This window comes from Marmota monax, unplaced genomic scaffold (genome assembly GCF_021218885.2).
Source record: "Marmota monax isolate L192 unplaced genomic scaffold, Marmota_monax_Labrador192_F-V1.1 WCK01_AAM20220418_F8-fsc00096, whole genome shotgun sequence".
Classification (NCBI taxonomy): domain Eukaryota; kingdom Metazoa; phylum Chordata; class Mammalia; order Rodentia; family Sciuridae; genus Marmota; species Marmota monax.
In genome coordinates this window covers 1764096-1778556 of record NW_026695236.1, presented here as the reverse complement: position 1 = coordinate 1778556, position 14461 = coordinate 1764096, and the positions used below count along the sequence as shown (strand labels likewise).

At 33.2% G+C, this 14461-nt stretch overlaps 1 protein-coding gene across 3 annotated transcripts in view; it reads right to left on the bottom strand.

The window, feature by feature from the left end:
* Grm5 (glutamate metabotropic receptor 5) overlaps positions 1-14461 on the bottom strand; it is a 464549-nt gene that overhangs the window by 272852 nt on the left and 177236 nt on the right. For all 3 annotated transcript variants that reach the window (XM_046439401.2, XM_046439400.2, XM_058577374.1), the window contains exon 3: positions 12222-12471. In XM_046439401.2, coding sequence (XP_046295357.1) covers positions 12222-12471 — 250 coding nt within the window. The remainder of the gene's footprint in view (positions 1-12221; positions 12472-14461) is intronic.

Sequence of the window (14461 nt, the reverse complement as noted above, 5' to 3'; positions counted from 1 at the left end):
AAATAAATGACAGAAGAAATCATTGCTTTTTATTTTTATTACCTGCCTGTTGGCTATTAAATTTACTTTCAGGGTCATCAGAGTTGTTTCAGTTAACAAGATAAAGATCAAGTAAGATGAGTCTTGAATCCTTTGCTGAAGATTTGTTCTTATTTATTGCTGAGTGTTCCTCCTTTCATGTCTGCCAGTTGATAACAAGGTAAACACCACCCAAATAAGGCTGAAAAAATTTTGCTGTTTCGCCCATATTATCAGTTACCTTCCTATTTTTTTTTTCCTCCAGAGGCACTGTATTCGTACTAGCACAGTTCATTCAAGAAGACCAGAAGCAGTCTTGTTTCCCTGTTTATACTCTGTCATCTTAATTATATTAATTGAGAAATGAATGTTGCCTTAAATTAGCAAGTCAACATTTTCTATGACATTTATCAAGATGAAGGAATGGATATCATTCAAAATACAGTTGTGGGTCTCTCTCATAATATTCTAATGATGTTGGCAAATGAAATTGACAATATGAATCACAAGTTGGTACAATTACAATGAATACTGGACACATACAAAAGCTGCCTTGTGCTATAAGTATGAGTAAGTCACTCAAAATACGAAAGAGGAGAGACAAGTTGGTCTCAAAAGATTACAGGTTTTGGAATTAAGATAAATTTAGAAAAATACTGGCTCTACTCATAAGAAAGATTAGCACTGTATATTTCTGAAGGAATATTGAGAGAATATAACTTGACTTGGATGGTAGTACAAATAACCCTATTTTCTTTGATATTTTCAGTCATTCTTATTTTATTTCACCTGATAACACACTGCATGCTCAAGCACTAATGTAATATTTTAACAAAACTGTACATTTTTTATTTACAAATAAAATACATTGTATCTGTTGAACAGTTACTTTGCTCTGTAGGAAGATGTTATCACTTTCATGTAGAGTAGACAGAGGAGTCTCACTGTGGGTGTTAAGCTGGTTTTCAAATTCATCACTTCTCCCTTTGAAATAGCATCCTTAAAAGTATACATACAAATAAGGGAAGGCTTGCATGGTGGATCACTAAAAATATTACAGTTACAAAGTAATTTTAAGGCCAACAGAGCACTGGTGATTCAATTTCTTATTCTGCCCATTTTATTTTATTTTTTTAACACAGCAAGTTACCATAAATTGCTATCATTTAATATCAGAAAGTATTTTACCTTCAAAAAATAGCTTCTTCATTATACTTATTTATCAAGCTTTAGAACTAAATATTTGTCACCTATTTATTATTTTATTTAGACCTTACTAAATTAGTGTTTTTTACCATATTGTATTCAGTGTAAAGTGCCTGCAACAGAGTAACCAAATCGATACTTGTTAAAGGAATAAATAAATGAGAAAATCCTTATCTAAATAAACCCATTCAACAACTACTACAAACACATAGACACATAAGTATTGTAAATAATTCCTTATACAAATAATTCTGTGGCTTGTTTATTTATTTTTACTCCTTTCATTAACCCTTCCAAGGGCCTACAGACCTGCATTTGGTAGCCACTAGTCTAACTATTTGGATGACTAATGTCCATTTCAGCCATCTGGACTGTCATGCATTTGCTGGACAAGTAGGATTAAATGCCATAATGCCCATAAAAGCATTCTGTAATCTTTAAAGCACTAACTAGATACAATGTACTGGTACGGTTATAGTTGTGACATTGATTCAAAATGCACAGAAATAAATCCTAAAGTAAACTTTAAAAACACAACACTAAAATAACCTTGTCTACTTGGAAATAATAAGATTCTATAGTTTTAAAAGTAAATTTTTTCCCAGAAGAGTGTTAACCATTGACCTTTTTGGTTATTTGGCTATATCATTCAGCCTACTATAGAAACTGTAAATAATGTAAAAATGAAGTTGCCAGGCTATCACAATCTCTTAAGACTACTGTGCTAAAGGTAGATACATTTATTTTTTTTTATGTATCATTAGAGCTAAGATTCTATTGTAGGGATTAAAAGTCTATTTGTAATGGATTTTTTAAAAAAATAACAATCTCTCCTCAGGCTGAATGAAAGACTTGTAGAAATAACAAATGTTTATTTGTTTATTTGTTTAAAGAGGGAGGACATATGACCATTAAAAACACAGAAACTCCTATGTACCTTCAAATTCAATGTCTATTGTGGCATTGTCCTCTGTTTTACTGGACCTCCCTCCCTGGCCAACTCCTGGTTTCTCACTTGGCACTCCTCCAGTCAGTCTTCATTTTCATAGTCTGAACCTCATTTATGTCTCAAATAACTCACGTTACATGATGCTTATACTTCACAGAAGTCTCTAGAACTTTCACATTTTAATTTTCTTCAAATCTATTATATCTGTCTTCCTATGCAAGGCTTTGTTTTGGGACAAATGAAGAATCAGCTGCTCAAAGTGGATGAGATGAGATTGAACCCATGGACTTGTTGTTAAGTGTTTTAAATATTTCACCTCTAAGTTTAACAGGAAATTATTGGCAGATTCAAGCCATATGTTAAAGGACACTGAATGACAAATTATGGAGTTGAATACAACAGCAAAGAAAGTGAGCTAAAATTGTTTTTCAGAAGGATAATACAATTAAATATGTGTTTTAGAAAAAAAAATGAAAACAGGGGAGATGGATAGAGAAGAAAAAAATGAAGTATTTTTAATCCATGTCATCAGTCCACTTTAACAAATGAGAGGAATAAAAATAACTTTATTAGAAAGACTAATATATATACACAAAGAGTACATTCCTTATTATACTTAGCACATTCTTTTATTTTAGATAAAATTAAATCACTTGGGGATGAATAAGGAGATATTTCAAAATGCATCTTCTCTTCCAATTGCTTTGAACATTATGTTCCAGGATGATGAATTAAAAAAAAAAAAAGTCCTTTTTTGTTCTTCATTTCTTCTGCACTGACAAACTCAGCATTCAAACCTGTACTCCTCACTCCCAACTAACTCTCCTCTCACTGAACCTGTGATGCTCAGGAGCCCCTAAACTTCAAGAATTAAAACTAGAGTTTATGTGCAAACCACCACTAATTCTGCATAAATGTTGAAATCATAATTCTTAACATAGCTGTATAAGAGGCAAAACCATATTCAGAGATGAAAAACATCTGGATCAGTAGTAAGCAAAGTTTTTAGTAAATCAGATTAAATATTTTAGTCTTCGGAGGATATATGGTCTCTGTTACAGATATTCAGTATGGCCATTTTAGCCCTAGAGCAGCCAAGGACATTATGTAAATGAGCGTGACTGTGCCCAGTAAAACTTTATCACATTTTCTATGAATGCCACCAGAGAACTTATCAGTTCTCTGCAAAACAAGGGAAGAGCTGGCTGTGACCTGCTTTAGTAAAGAATAACATTCTATATTTGCCCTTGGTTATCCCTGGGTATTTTCAACTTCAAGCTTTTTAATTTATTAAACCTAAATTTTATTGTGATCATTTCCTGCAAAAACAGTAATATCTTTTGAACACTTCATATATTCTCACTAAATTTTTGGTTTACAGAAAGTTAGATTGTTTCATATTACTTATTTAAAAATAAAAAATAAAAAAAACTCTCTTTTCAGAATAACCTTGAATTATTAAATTTCCCTTTGTTAAAGAATATATACCTGAACAACAGTAAAAAATATTTTAATATTTTTTACTATAAGAGTCAAATTTATTTCTGAATTTAAGGATGGCCAATAATTCACAGATGGTTTACCATAGTGGTTCAGAGTACAAGCTACTAGCTAGTATCCTCTCTGGTACCTATTGTCTGTGGGATCTTGAGCATATTAGTTGTCTCTTGATTGTCATTAGTTGCTGCAGTTTCCTCAGCCAGAAAATGAAGTGAATAATAATTTCCAAATATGATTGCTATAAAGAATCAGTAAATATGTAAAGAAAAACCACACAGAACAATGTTTGCTAAACAAAGAACACTCTACAAATAACTATTATCATCCAATTATTTAAACAGGTCATCTACCCTAAGCTACCAGAACTTTTTGAGATGCAGAAGTCTTCAAAGTGATACAGGTCTGAGGTCTTCCAGGAAAATGAGGCAGCATGAAGACTCCCCTTTAATCCCAGATTTTTTTCCAACAAATCAGAAAGATTTCAGACATCTCACTCATAATAACAGGCATGAGTTTATTAGAAGGGATGGAAAAAGGGGAAAGAGAATACTCTCAAGGGAGAGACTGGGTCTCCTCACAGAGGAGAGGTACACATGGCTCTCCTGTCCTCCAGTTTTATTTGAGTTCCAAGGAAATTTCCAAAGAGTCTTGCCCATGTTCATATCTTAAATTTTGACCAACAGTAGGATGATCTCAGACTTTGAAGTCCATACTGCCATGACAACTCTAGTTTACTTTGGCCCATACTGACCAGTTCTAGCCAGAACTTGTTCCTACAGATTTGCTTAGGGGAAATTACCCTTATCTCCTGGAGTTCTGGGATCTGTTCTCTATAAGGGTCATGGAAATCTCCTCTTTTAGGGAAACTTGTTAGCATTTAGGGGTCTGCAGATAGCAGGTAGTTTCCTGACAAATGTAACATATCCATGGATTTTGACCAGGCAGCAAGAGGACTTCAAGTAAATTGCTTTTTTTTTTTTTTTTTTTTTTTTTTTGTGTGTGTGTGTGGTGCTGGGGATTGAACCCAGGGCCTTGTGCATGTGAGGCAAGCACTCTACCAACTGAGCTATATCCCCAGCCTAGTAAATTACTTTTTAATAGTGAAAGCATGTGGAGGTCAGCATCTAGGGCCCATTTTATAGAATTATTTCCTTAACCTGATGTTCCCATCACTCAAGTCTGTCTGTCCCTTATCAAAAGCACCAGTGTTAGGTACAAAAGGTTAGTACAATATTGTAGGTTGTTCACATCTTACACATAGAAATCCTAGGTCTGATAACATCAGAACCTCTGTTCTCTTATTCTCCTTTTGGACATTTATGTTTGTTTGTTTTCTTTTTGGAGTAATAGCACCTTCCAAGGTAAACAACGTCATTTAAGATTCAGCTGCACAACTAGAGATCTTGGTGGCCTTTGATGAAATAAGTAATGTCTCTGAGTTTCAGTTCTTCATCTCTACATTCAAGTTAATTTTTGCTTTGAGATAGGAAAGAAATATCGTACTCTTCAAACTTCAATAGGGGTGTTTCCAGTTTCCAGGAGTGGAAAAACATGGAATGAAAGCTCATAGCTTCTCTCTACCACCTCTTTCTTTCTTACTGGGACACAGACTGGCTGACATGGTGAGACTAGGGAAGAGGTTAAGCAAGTGTGATTTGCCTCTTCTTTTGGAGGAATGATCTGTTTCCTCTACTTAAGAGTTCTGTTGTTTTTCTGTGAACCATCTGTCTAATCCAGGAAACTACTCCAAGGCATTTGGCCCTGTACACCCATGGCTTGGGATTTAGAGACAGCATTAAGAAGTCCATTTAGTTACAAATCAGATAATTGGCTTCTAATTAGTTAATATACATAAATTTCCATGACTCATTCTTTTTTTTTAAGTTTTTAATTTGAAGCCTGTACTTCTGTTTAATCAATGTTTAAACCCTTAATTGTGATAATTTGTTTCAGCACTTAATGGGTTAGTATGTGCACAGTGGTTAAATTTGATTTTATTTTGAGAATATTTTTAATATAGTGTAGTCAAATCTTTCTCTCCTCATTGTTTATAACACATGAAGTGATATTTAAAATGTAATACAGAAAAGCATTTATTAGCAGCATTAGTCTTCTTGTTTTCTCATCTCCACTGATAACTTCTCATCCCAGGGTCAACCCCTACACACACTAATATTGACTGCCACTTTTCATTAACTTAATCCTTTTTCCACCTGCAGCCCAAAATTCAATGACCACGTAAATAAACAAACCTCCCTTGCTGTGAATGAAGTATACAAATATACAAATCCAGTGAGTTACTGAAAAAGACATCTAAAAAGTAGAGTATGGTATTTCTCAAATCACCATAAGCAAGATCAAAATTAAATGCAAAGAGAAAGAACATGTTAAAGATGTCAATGAATGAGTTTCTTTAATTTATAATGAGCTTTTTAATAAATTAATCAGGAAAATAAACAGAAAAAGTGGACTAAGTATATGAGTAATGAATGCATAGATTTTAGAAAAAATATATATGCATCAATTATTGACATTGAAAAAGATTATAATGTGACTCATTTATAAAACTGTTAAAATATTATGTTAATATTTTATTTATAAGATTATCAAATAATTTAATAATATGCTGTGCTGATGAAGATACAGAAATATAATGGCTATTCAGTGAGTAATTTGGTTCACCATTTAAATTATTTTTCATGATTATAAATTACATATTTGGAAATACATAAAATACTATTAAAATACTTTTCTCTTGGCTGGGCATGGTGGTACATGCTTATAATCCTAGAAGCTTGGGAGACTAATGCAAGTGCAAAGAGAACCTCAGCAAGTAGAGGCCCTAAGCAATTCAGCAAAACTGTCTGTCAATAAAATATAAAAAAGAGTTGAGGATGTGGCTTAGTGGTTAAGCACCCCTAGGTCAATCCCTGGTTAATCACCCCCTTCACAGTACTTTTGTCTTGACAGCATTTATCCTTCAAGATATAGTTCATAATTTTCCATTCCTTATTGGCTAAACTTAGCCAAAACACTGATGTATATTTCATGGGTTCATTTTCTCACTTCCTACTTCTCAGCCATTTTATTCTTAATCTGTTATTTCTGCATTCAGTCATGTCTTACTAAATCACCAACTTTCTCTACCTCAATAAATCTAAAAGGCTGTCTCACTATCATTTACTGTTGATCTTCCAAAGTCAGCTGACCACTGCTTTCTCTCTTCCATTGGCTCAGTTGACACAACACTCTTGGTTCTCCTCCTCCATCTCTGGATTTGCCTTTTTACTCCTTTCCACAGTTTATCTATTTTCCACAATCAATAAATGACAAGGACCCCCAAAGTAAGTTCTTAAACTTCCTTTCTTTTAATTTTATGCAACCATGTCTTTAGTTAATAAAAAAGATACTCTGTTCATTTACTCAGTTCTATTCATTGCTTAAGTCTGTCTTTGAGCTCCAGACTCATGTATAGTTACTTCCTTATTATTATTATTTTTGTTTGAAAAGCACAACTTGGGACACTGACACAAGTGCAAAACTTATCCGAAACTCAACTCATTTCTCTGCCCTCCAGTTTTTACTTGATTCTTTTTCAATGACCTTCTTCTCCATAAAATAACTATCATTCGCATTTTACACAACACAAAACCATAGGCATCATTCTGGACATATTTTCCACACTCTCTCACAATATCCAACACATTGTCAGCTCCCATGTATTTTCTACTCAGTAAATAAGTCTTAGATTTCCACCTTTTCACCATCCTTAGTCTACAGGAGTTCCGTTTATGTTGGCACACTGGTTCCCCTGCATCCACCTTACCTCTTCTAATTCATATTTTACATTCCACCATTATATTTTGGAAAATTGTATTTATCATATTCATATTCCTACAAAAAGTCTTTGCTAACAAAGTAATAAATATCAAAATACCACAAAGCCCAATATTGTGTTCCACTCTCCTCTTTAAACTTCTTTTACACAAGCTCCTCATATTCTCTGGATTCAACTTCATTGTTTAGAGAGCGTTGTAAGTGGTCTGAGGCAGATACTTCTAAGTAACCGGCTACTCAGACACTGAACATTATATGACTAATACATTCTCCTTACCATAAATGTAGATGAGCAGATAAACAAAATCTACTCAAATTGGGATATAGTTGGCTTTTTGTATTATAAAATTATCATGAACATATCCAAAATTATCAAAGCATTTTACTAGTTTCTTTAATTTAAAAGGATAATGAAATAACACAAAAATGAAACTGAGCTGATCATAGTGTTGAAATATTTATGTAGCTAAAAGTCTTGCTGGTGATTCTCTGAATGCGTGAGTGCAATCTTAATCTTATCTACTCACTTAATCTCTTTGTATCTCTGTTTTCTCCCCTATAAAATAGGGTATTTAAGTTTTGACATGTCCAACACTTTAAAGCATTAAATGAGACTCTGTCTTTCTCTGTCACTCCCTCCTGACCGCCCTCTCCATCACCCCACTTGAAACTCAATGAAAATAATTTTTCCCACCCTGCATTTTCATGACACTGAATAGTCTAGCAGACAACTATACTTGTTTTCAAATGGTTTAATTTAGAATAGCTAGATATTCTAGTGGTTCAAGGATAAATAATAATATCTACTTCTGGATAATAACTTCCATGAAAGTTTTAACAGAACAATTATTTCTAACTCGATAGGTAAAATATCTATTAGTATAAATTCTCATTTTTCCTATTTTGAAAAATATTGAGATTTTACTCTAAATTCCAGAAAACTTTTGAAATTTAAGTACATTTCCTTCCGTGGCTTGGTAATAATCTTTATTGAACAGAGACTCTTAATTCAGACTTATATTGTAGTTAACCATAGACAAACAAACCTACCTTTGAATGGTTAAAGTAATAAGTTCCAAGTTCATGCTTGGAAACAAGTATAAATTATAAACAATGTATCTCACATGATATTTTCCCATGTCTAGAATGACTGCAGTGTATTCTTTCAGATTATTAATCTCATCCTGCTATAAGGGCCAAATTGTTTAACAAGACCATTTCAGGGACCTGAATAAGGCATTTTTATTGGTAATGAGACGACAGAATACCCAGACCTTAAATGGGAAGACCCAGTGTCCAGGTCCACATCACTCTAATGTTCTATTGATGTGGAGCACAGATGGCTGGATGTGATAATGGATGAAGTTGTCTTAGCAGCAGAGTTGTCTTAGTCCTGACAAACACTTTAGCTGAATGACTTATTAAACATGGCTGATCTAAGGCAGCTGGAGAAATTTATAAGTAACTACATCAATAGAATATGGAAACTTCTAGAGAAGTCTGAAGTGGCCTTTTTTATTATACCATTGATTCAGAATTCAAATGGTTCATCAGAACCATTCATACAAGAGTTGGGAGAAAAAAGGGGTGACAAGAGAGACTGGGAGAATATATGTAAACAAAATGATCTTAAAGAACTAAGAGGAGTTACAGAGTAAAATGACAATTTTTTGAAGGGAAGTTTGATATTAAAATACTTACTTAAATTAAAATTATCTAGGATTGCTACTTCAAAGACCCAGGGGCTAATATGGAACCAGGAATTTGCTATCAAATTATAACTCCTGACATGTTCTATTCTACAGGAGACAGGTAGTAAAGAAAATCACAGGGGCATACTTTATATATATAAACAGAGATAGACAAATTGTGGTATATATGTGTATTAAGAATTGTAATGCAAAAAACCCCCCACAAAGTACATGTATAAAGGTAAAAATAAAATAAAATTCACATGTCAAAAAAAAAAATCACTTGGTTATGAGGCATGGAATTTAAATTATGTGACTAGGTATGCCATCCAAATTTTGAGGGTTTAAGTCTTCTCATTTGTATAATGAAAGAGGGTAGATGTTCTAACTCTTTTCTTACAACTATTAAATTTTGCTTTTCTCTTCCATAGCACTATTATTTAATATTTATTGAGCTTTAGAATCTTTTTCTATAAAATGAAACATCATGCAGATTTTTCTTGGATGTATTTTTTCATAGCATTTGTTACCTCCTACCTGTAAGCTCCATAAAAGTAATAATTATTGTCTGTTTCATTCATTGATTACATAAGCAGTGTAACACATGGGAGACATCAATACTTTTCAAATGAATGATTAAATGAGATGATGTATGTAAAGTGCTCAACATAGTAATTGGCACAAAACATTTGATAAGTGGTCCTATTTGATAAATGGTTATGAAAAATATTTTCATTAACAACCACAATACCATCTCTCTAAGATGGTTGTAGTAAGTAGGAATGTTTGAGAAATAAGTTGAATGGAACTTAGAACCATACTGTGGTTTTCAGATATCTGAAAGAGTAAAACATGCCACTTTTAAAGAAAAGAACATGAGCCAAGAGTTGAAAATAGCAGTGTCATATTTAAAATTCAGAGTAAAGAAGACTTTTCTAACAAAAATATTGAAAAATGAAATGAACTAGTGCGCGTGCAAATGTAAACTATGATGTAACCAATCAATAAAGGGATTGAAAATATAACTAAGGTTATATTTTTATATTTGTTCTTGCAGGAATTAAATAATTTGGAGATCATTTCCCATTATTAGTATATTAAGAATAAATTTTAAAATACGTGAAATATATAATTTTAACTTTATGGTATAGCCAGCAATAAAATCATAGATGGAAAATTGAAAATATAGTAAAGACCAATTTTTTTGGTAAATACTACCAATCTTGTCATTTAATACTGACAGTTTCAGCAGATTGGAGCTGCAGAATTCTTAACTTGCTATCATAAAATACTTAATGCCAGTATCTTTCCTGTTGTTTAAACCCTAGTGGTAACACTAGATTTGGGAATGAGAATATTGTCACTGAGTATATCCTTGGTGTGTATGAAACTAACTGATGCTTCACCTGCCAGCTAGGGAAAATTTTAGACAAAATGTATAACATCGATGAAAAAGAAACCTCACTCAATACCATTTTTATGAAGGATGTATGACCTCATACCAAAATAGCCTCATCAATCAGATCAGACAGAAAGAATTAGTTACACAAAATGACTGTCAGAAAATGTCTCAAGCAGGAGCTGAGTTTGACCACAGAAGGTCAGTTAAGCATTTGGAAAATAAAGAATGTTCTCTTTAACAAGACATCAAAAGTCAACAGCAAATAAGATGTGTTTCTACTGTGGACAGAAATATTAAGAAAGGCAGTGGTTTCTAAGGCTTTTGCTATTCATTAAATTGGCTGCTTCTTAATACATGATATGATGCGTGGTAACCTCTTAAAACAGTGTGGAATGGTAGAAACTTACACATTGTTGACAAACCGTGATGTTGCATCTCAGGGGTGAATGTTTCATTCACACATTCAGACTATAGATTCCACTTAAGTATCATAACAGTTTTGTGCAGCAATTGGGCCACAGGTGCTCAGATATATGGCCAAATATTATCATCCCTGTGTTTGTGAAAGTGTTTTGGATAAAACCATTTGAATCAGTAGATTGAGAGTATACTTTTTCATGTGGATGTGCTTCATCTGAGCAACTGGAAACCTCAACAGAAGGAAGGGGTTGGGTAAGAGGAAACCGTTTTTGTGTAACTGCATCAGCTGGGACATTGGTCCTTCCCAGGCTTTGGATTTGGGGTCAAACTTTGGTTCTTCTGGAGTCTGGAGGTTGGTGGCTTTCAGACTGAAACTTAACACTGCCAGCTCTTGGAGTCCTCAACCTGTACTCAGACTTGAACTACATGTCAGCTTTCCCAGATTTCTAGATTGCCAATTGCAGTTCTTATGAATTCACAGCCTCCTTAAACATATGACCTAATTCCTTATAAAAAAAAACCCTCATACGTATATTATAAAGTGTGTATACATTCACTTTTGATTGTTTCTCTGGAGAACTTGATTAATACACTGATTCAGCAATATTAGCAGGTAAGGGTCTGACCTGTGCCAATCAAGTAAACTTTCTGGATATTAATATCAATCCTTGTAAAAGTTAATGTTTTAGAACACTGTCCTAGTAACAATGCAGACAAGGCAATCTGAAAAGGTAAAAACATGTTTGGAATATGGAAATTTTGAGTTAATTTACCAAGGTTTTAAAAATTAGTTCTAAAGTAATTCCTTATTTTTAACCCCAAATCCTATTATTCTATATTACATATTAAACCTATATAGTCCTCATAATCAACCTCAAAAGGAACAGAAACAAGTTTGATATGTGTTTATTTCTCAAGATATTAACCTAGGCACTTAAGAATCCATCTCATTTAGTTATATTTTTGAGGAGGTAAGGACTCATCTCTCTGTGTTCATTCCTCTTATCTTTATTAATCTGTACAAGGCCTATCTATTTATTTTCCATGATTTTCTTCAGTACTGGTACTTTATGATACTTAAGCTCTGCTTCCACTGAACAGCTTAAAATTCTAAAGCATCTGTCCTCATGCATCAAAAGATAACATGCTGCCAAAACCATGGCATTAACTGTATGTGGATTTTCTCATTGTTACTCACCTGCCCAGAAGCAGAAATTCTCCTGCAAGACCCAGGCGTCTCATAGCCATCAGCAGACCTCTCACTGTCATGCCCTCACAGAAGCAGGCCACCACCCGTGCCTTGGGCAAGTGACTTCTGAGCTTTTTCAGCAACTTGTCGAAGCTCTGCTCCCCTGCGTTGCTGTAGATTTTGTAAGAGTGGGCAATGCAAATCCCTTCCTTGGCTGACATATCTTTGAAAGCCTCCATTCCACTTTCACCATAGTTGCCTGTGTGAAAACATGGATAAGCAAAAGGAAAGTGAAATGAGAGAATCACATTAATTGGATACACTTAGGATGCAAAAGAGTTAAGAGTGTGCAGGTCTCTTGATGGTGTTGGACATGGAACTTGAGAATCTGAATTTGAGGTTTTGTTATTTCACTGACTTATTTGTCTTAGACAAGTTAAAAATCAAATTACATTACAAATACATTCATTGATCTTTTATATTTTTACTGAGACAGAGAACATCATAAAAGTCCAAGTAATTCAGCTTCCCTTTTGATTCAAAATAGTTCATTTTAAAAACAATTATCAAGTATTATTAATTTGTTTTCCATTTTTAAATTAAATTTACTTTTAGCAAATGGATAAAAAGCAGTATTATGCATACTAATGTGTAACATGGGTAACATGTAATGCTTTGATACATCTATACATTGTATAATGCTTAGATCAGGTTAAACATATCTACCTCTTTGAATTTTTATAATTTATTTATGGAAAATTAAAAAAAAAAATTCTTCTAGCTTTTGAACTGTACAGTTCATTATTGTTTTCCTTGGTGACTCTGCTGTGTAACAGTAAAAAAGAACTTTTTACTCCTAATTGTAATTTATCATGCATTGTTTGGTCTTTTCCAAACATTACATTACAGATTCTACATTTCATGCATGATATATATCTATATCTATATCTATATATCTCTCTCTATATATAAGTAATGGAATATATGCAATATATCTTTATATACTGCATTTTCCTTATTCATTCATCAGTTTATGGACACTTATGTTCTTCCATTTCTTAGTTATTATGAGTAGTAATATGATCAACATAGGTGAGCAGATGTCTCATCAACATACTGATTTGATTTCCCATAGATTCATTCTTATATTCAACTGCAAAATCATGTATGGTTTATAGCTACATTTTTTGTCTCCATTGAATTGAACTTCTCATTGCTTTTCTCTTTATGATAATTTTACCCCACTGCTTTTGTTTGGATATGCTTTATAACCCAAAGATTCATATGTTAGAAGTTTGGTCCCAGAGTGACAATGTGGAGGTGGTAGAACCTTTAAGAGGAGGGGCTTGGTAATAAGGTTGGTGGGGAGGTCTATACCCATGAGTTCATTAATACTGTCTTCTGGAAGTAGGTAATGTCTGGTACGAGTAGATTTTTCCCACTGGTTGTTATGAAAGGCTCTTACCCAGTCTCTTGTTACCTTGCTCTTCCTGTTATAGTACATTCCCTTTTTGTTTCCCTACCACGTGTATTGTAACTGGACCCCAGAAATATGATGTATGGACTTTCTAGTCACCATTGTCATGAACTAAATAAGCCTTTTTCCATTATACATTATCTAGCATCAGGTATTCTGTTATGGAAATACACATTCATTAAGATTTTTGTGTTAAAAGACACAGTATATACATGTAATATGTATACTATATATTGTATAGATGTTGTCATACAAATATTTTTTATAGAGTATTACATTGTATAAAATATTAGATATACTAAATTATGTTAATAGCCATCAGAATTTATAGTTTGCTCTTAACTAAAAATCCCATATGGTTTATTTAGATTAAGTTTTATCATAAATAAGTGTATAAGCTCATGAAAAACATTTTAAGTTTTATTCTATGTAACCATAGGTAAGTTGATGGTAAATAAATTCAAAGTCCTTTCCAAAATCCAGGGGTTAATGAATAATGGCTCTCTTTTAAATATGAAAAACAGAAATTGATATTTATAATCAACTCTATAGAAAGCACATCTTTCTTTATAGATGTGATCCCATTTGACTCCTGAAATAATATTTTGAGGCAAGTAATTCAACCCCCATTCCATGGATAAAGCAGATAAGGCAGTTAGGTCTACAATGACCCTGTATTTTATATGCATGAGCAGTAAATGAAGACTGAACTTCACCCGGAGAGCTTCAAGAGTGCGGGTTCTGCTCCCTCCACTCTTCTGAGGTTCTCAGA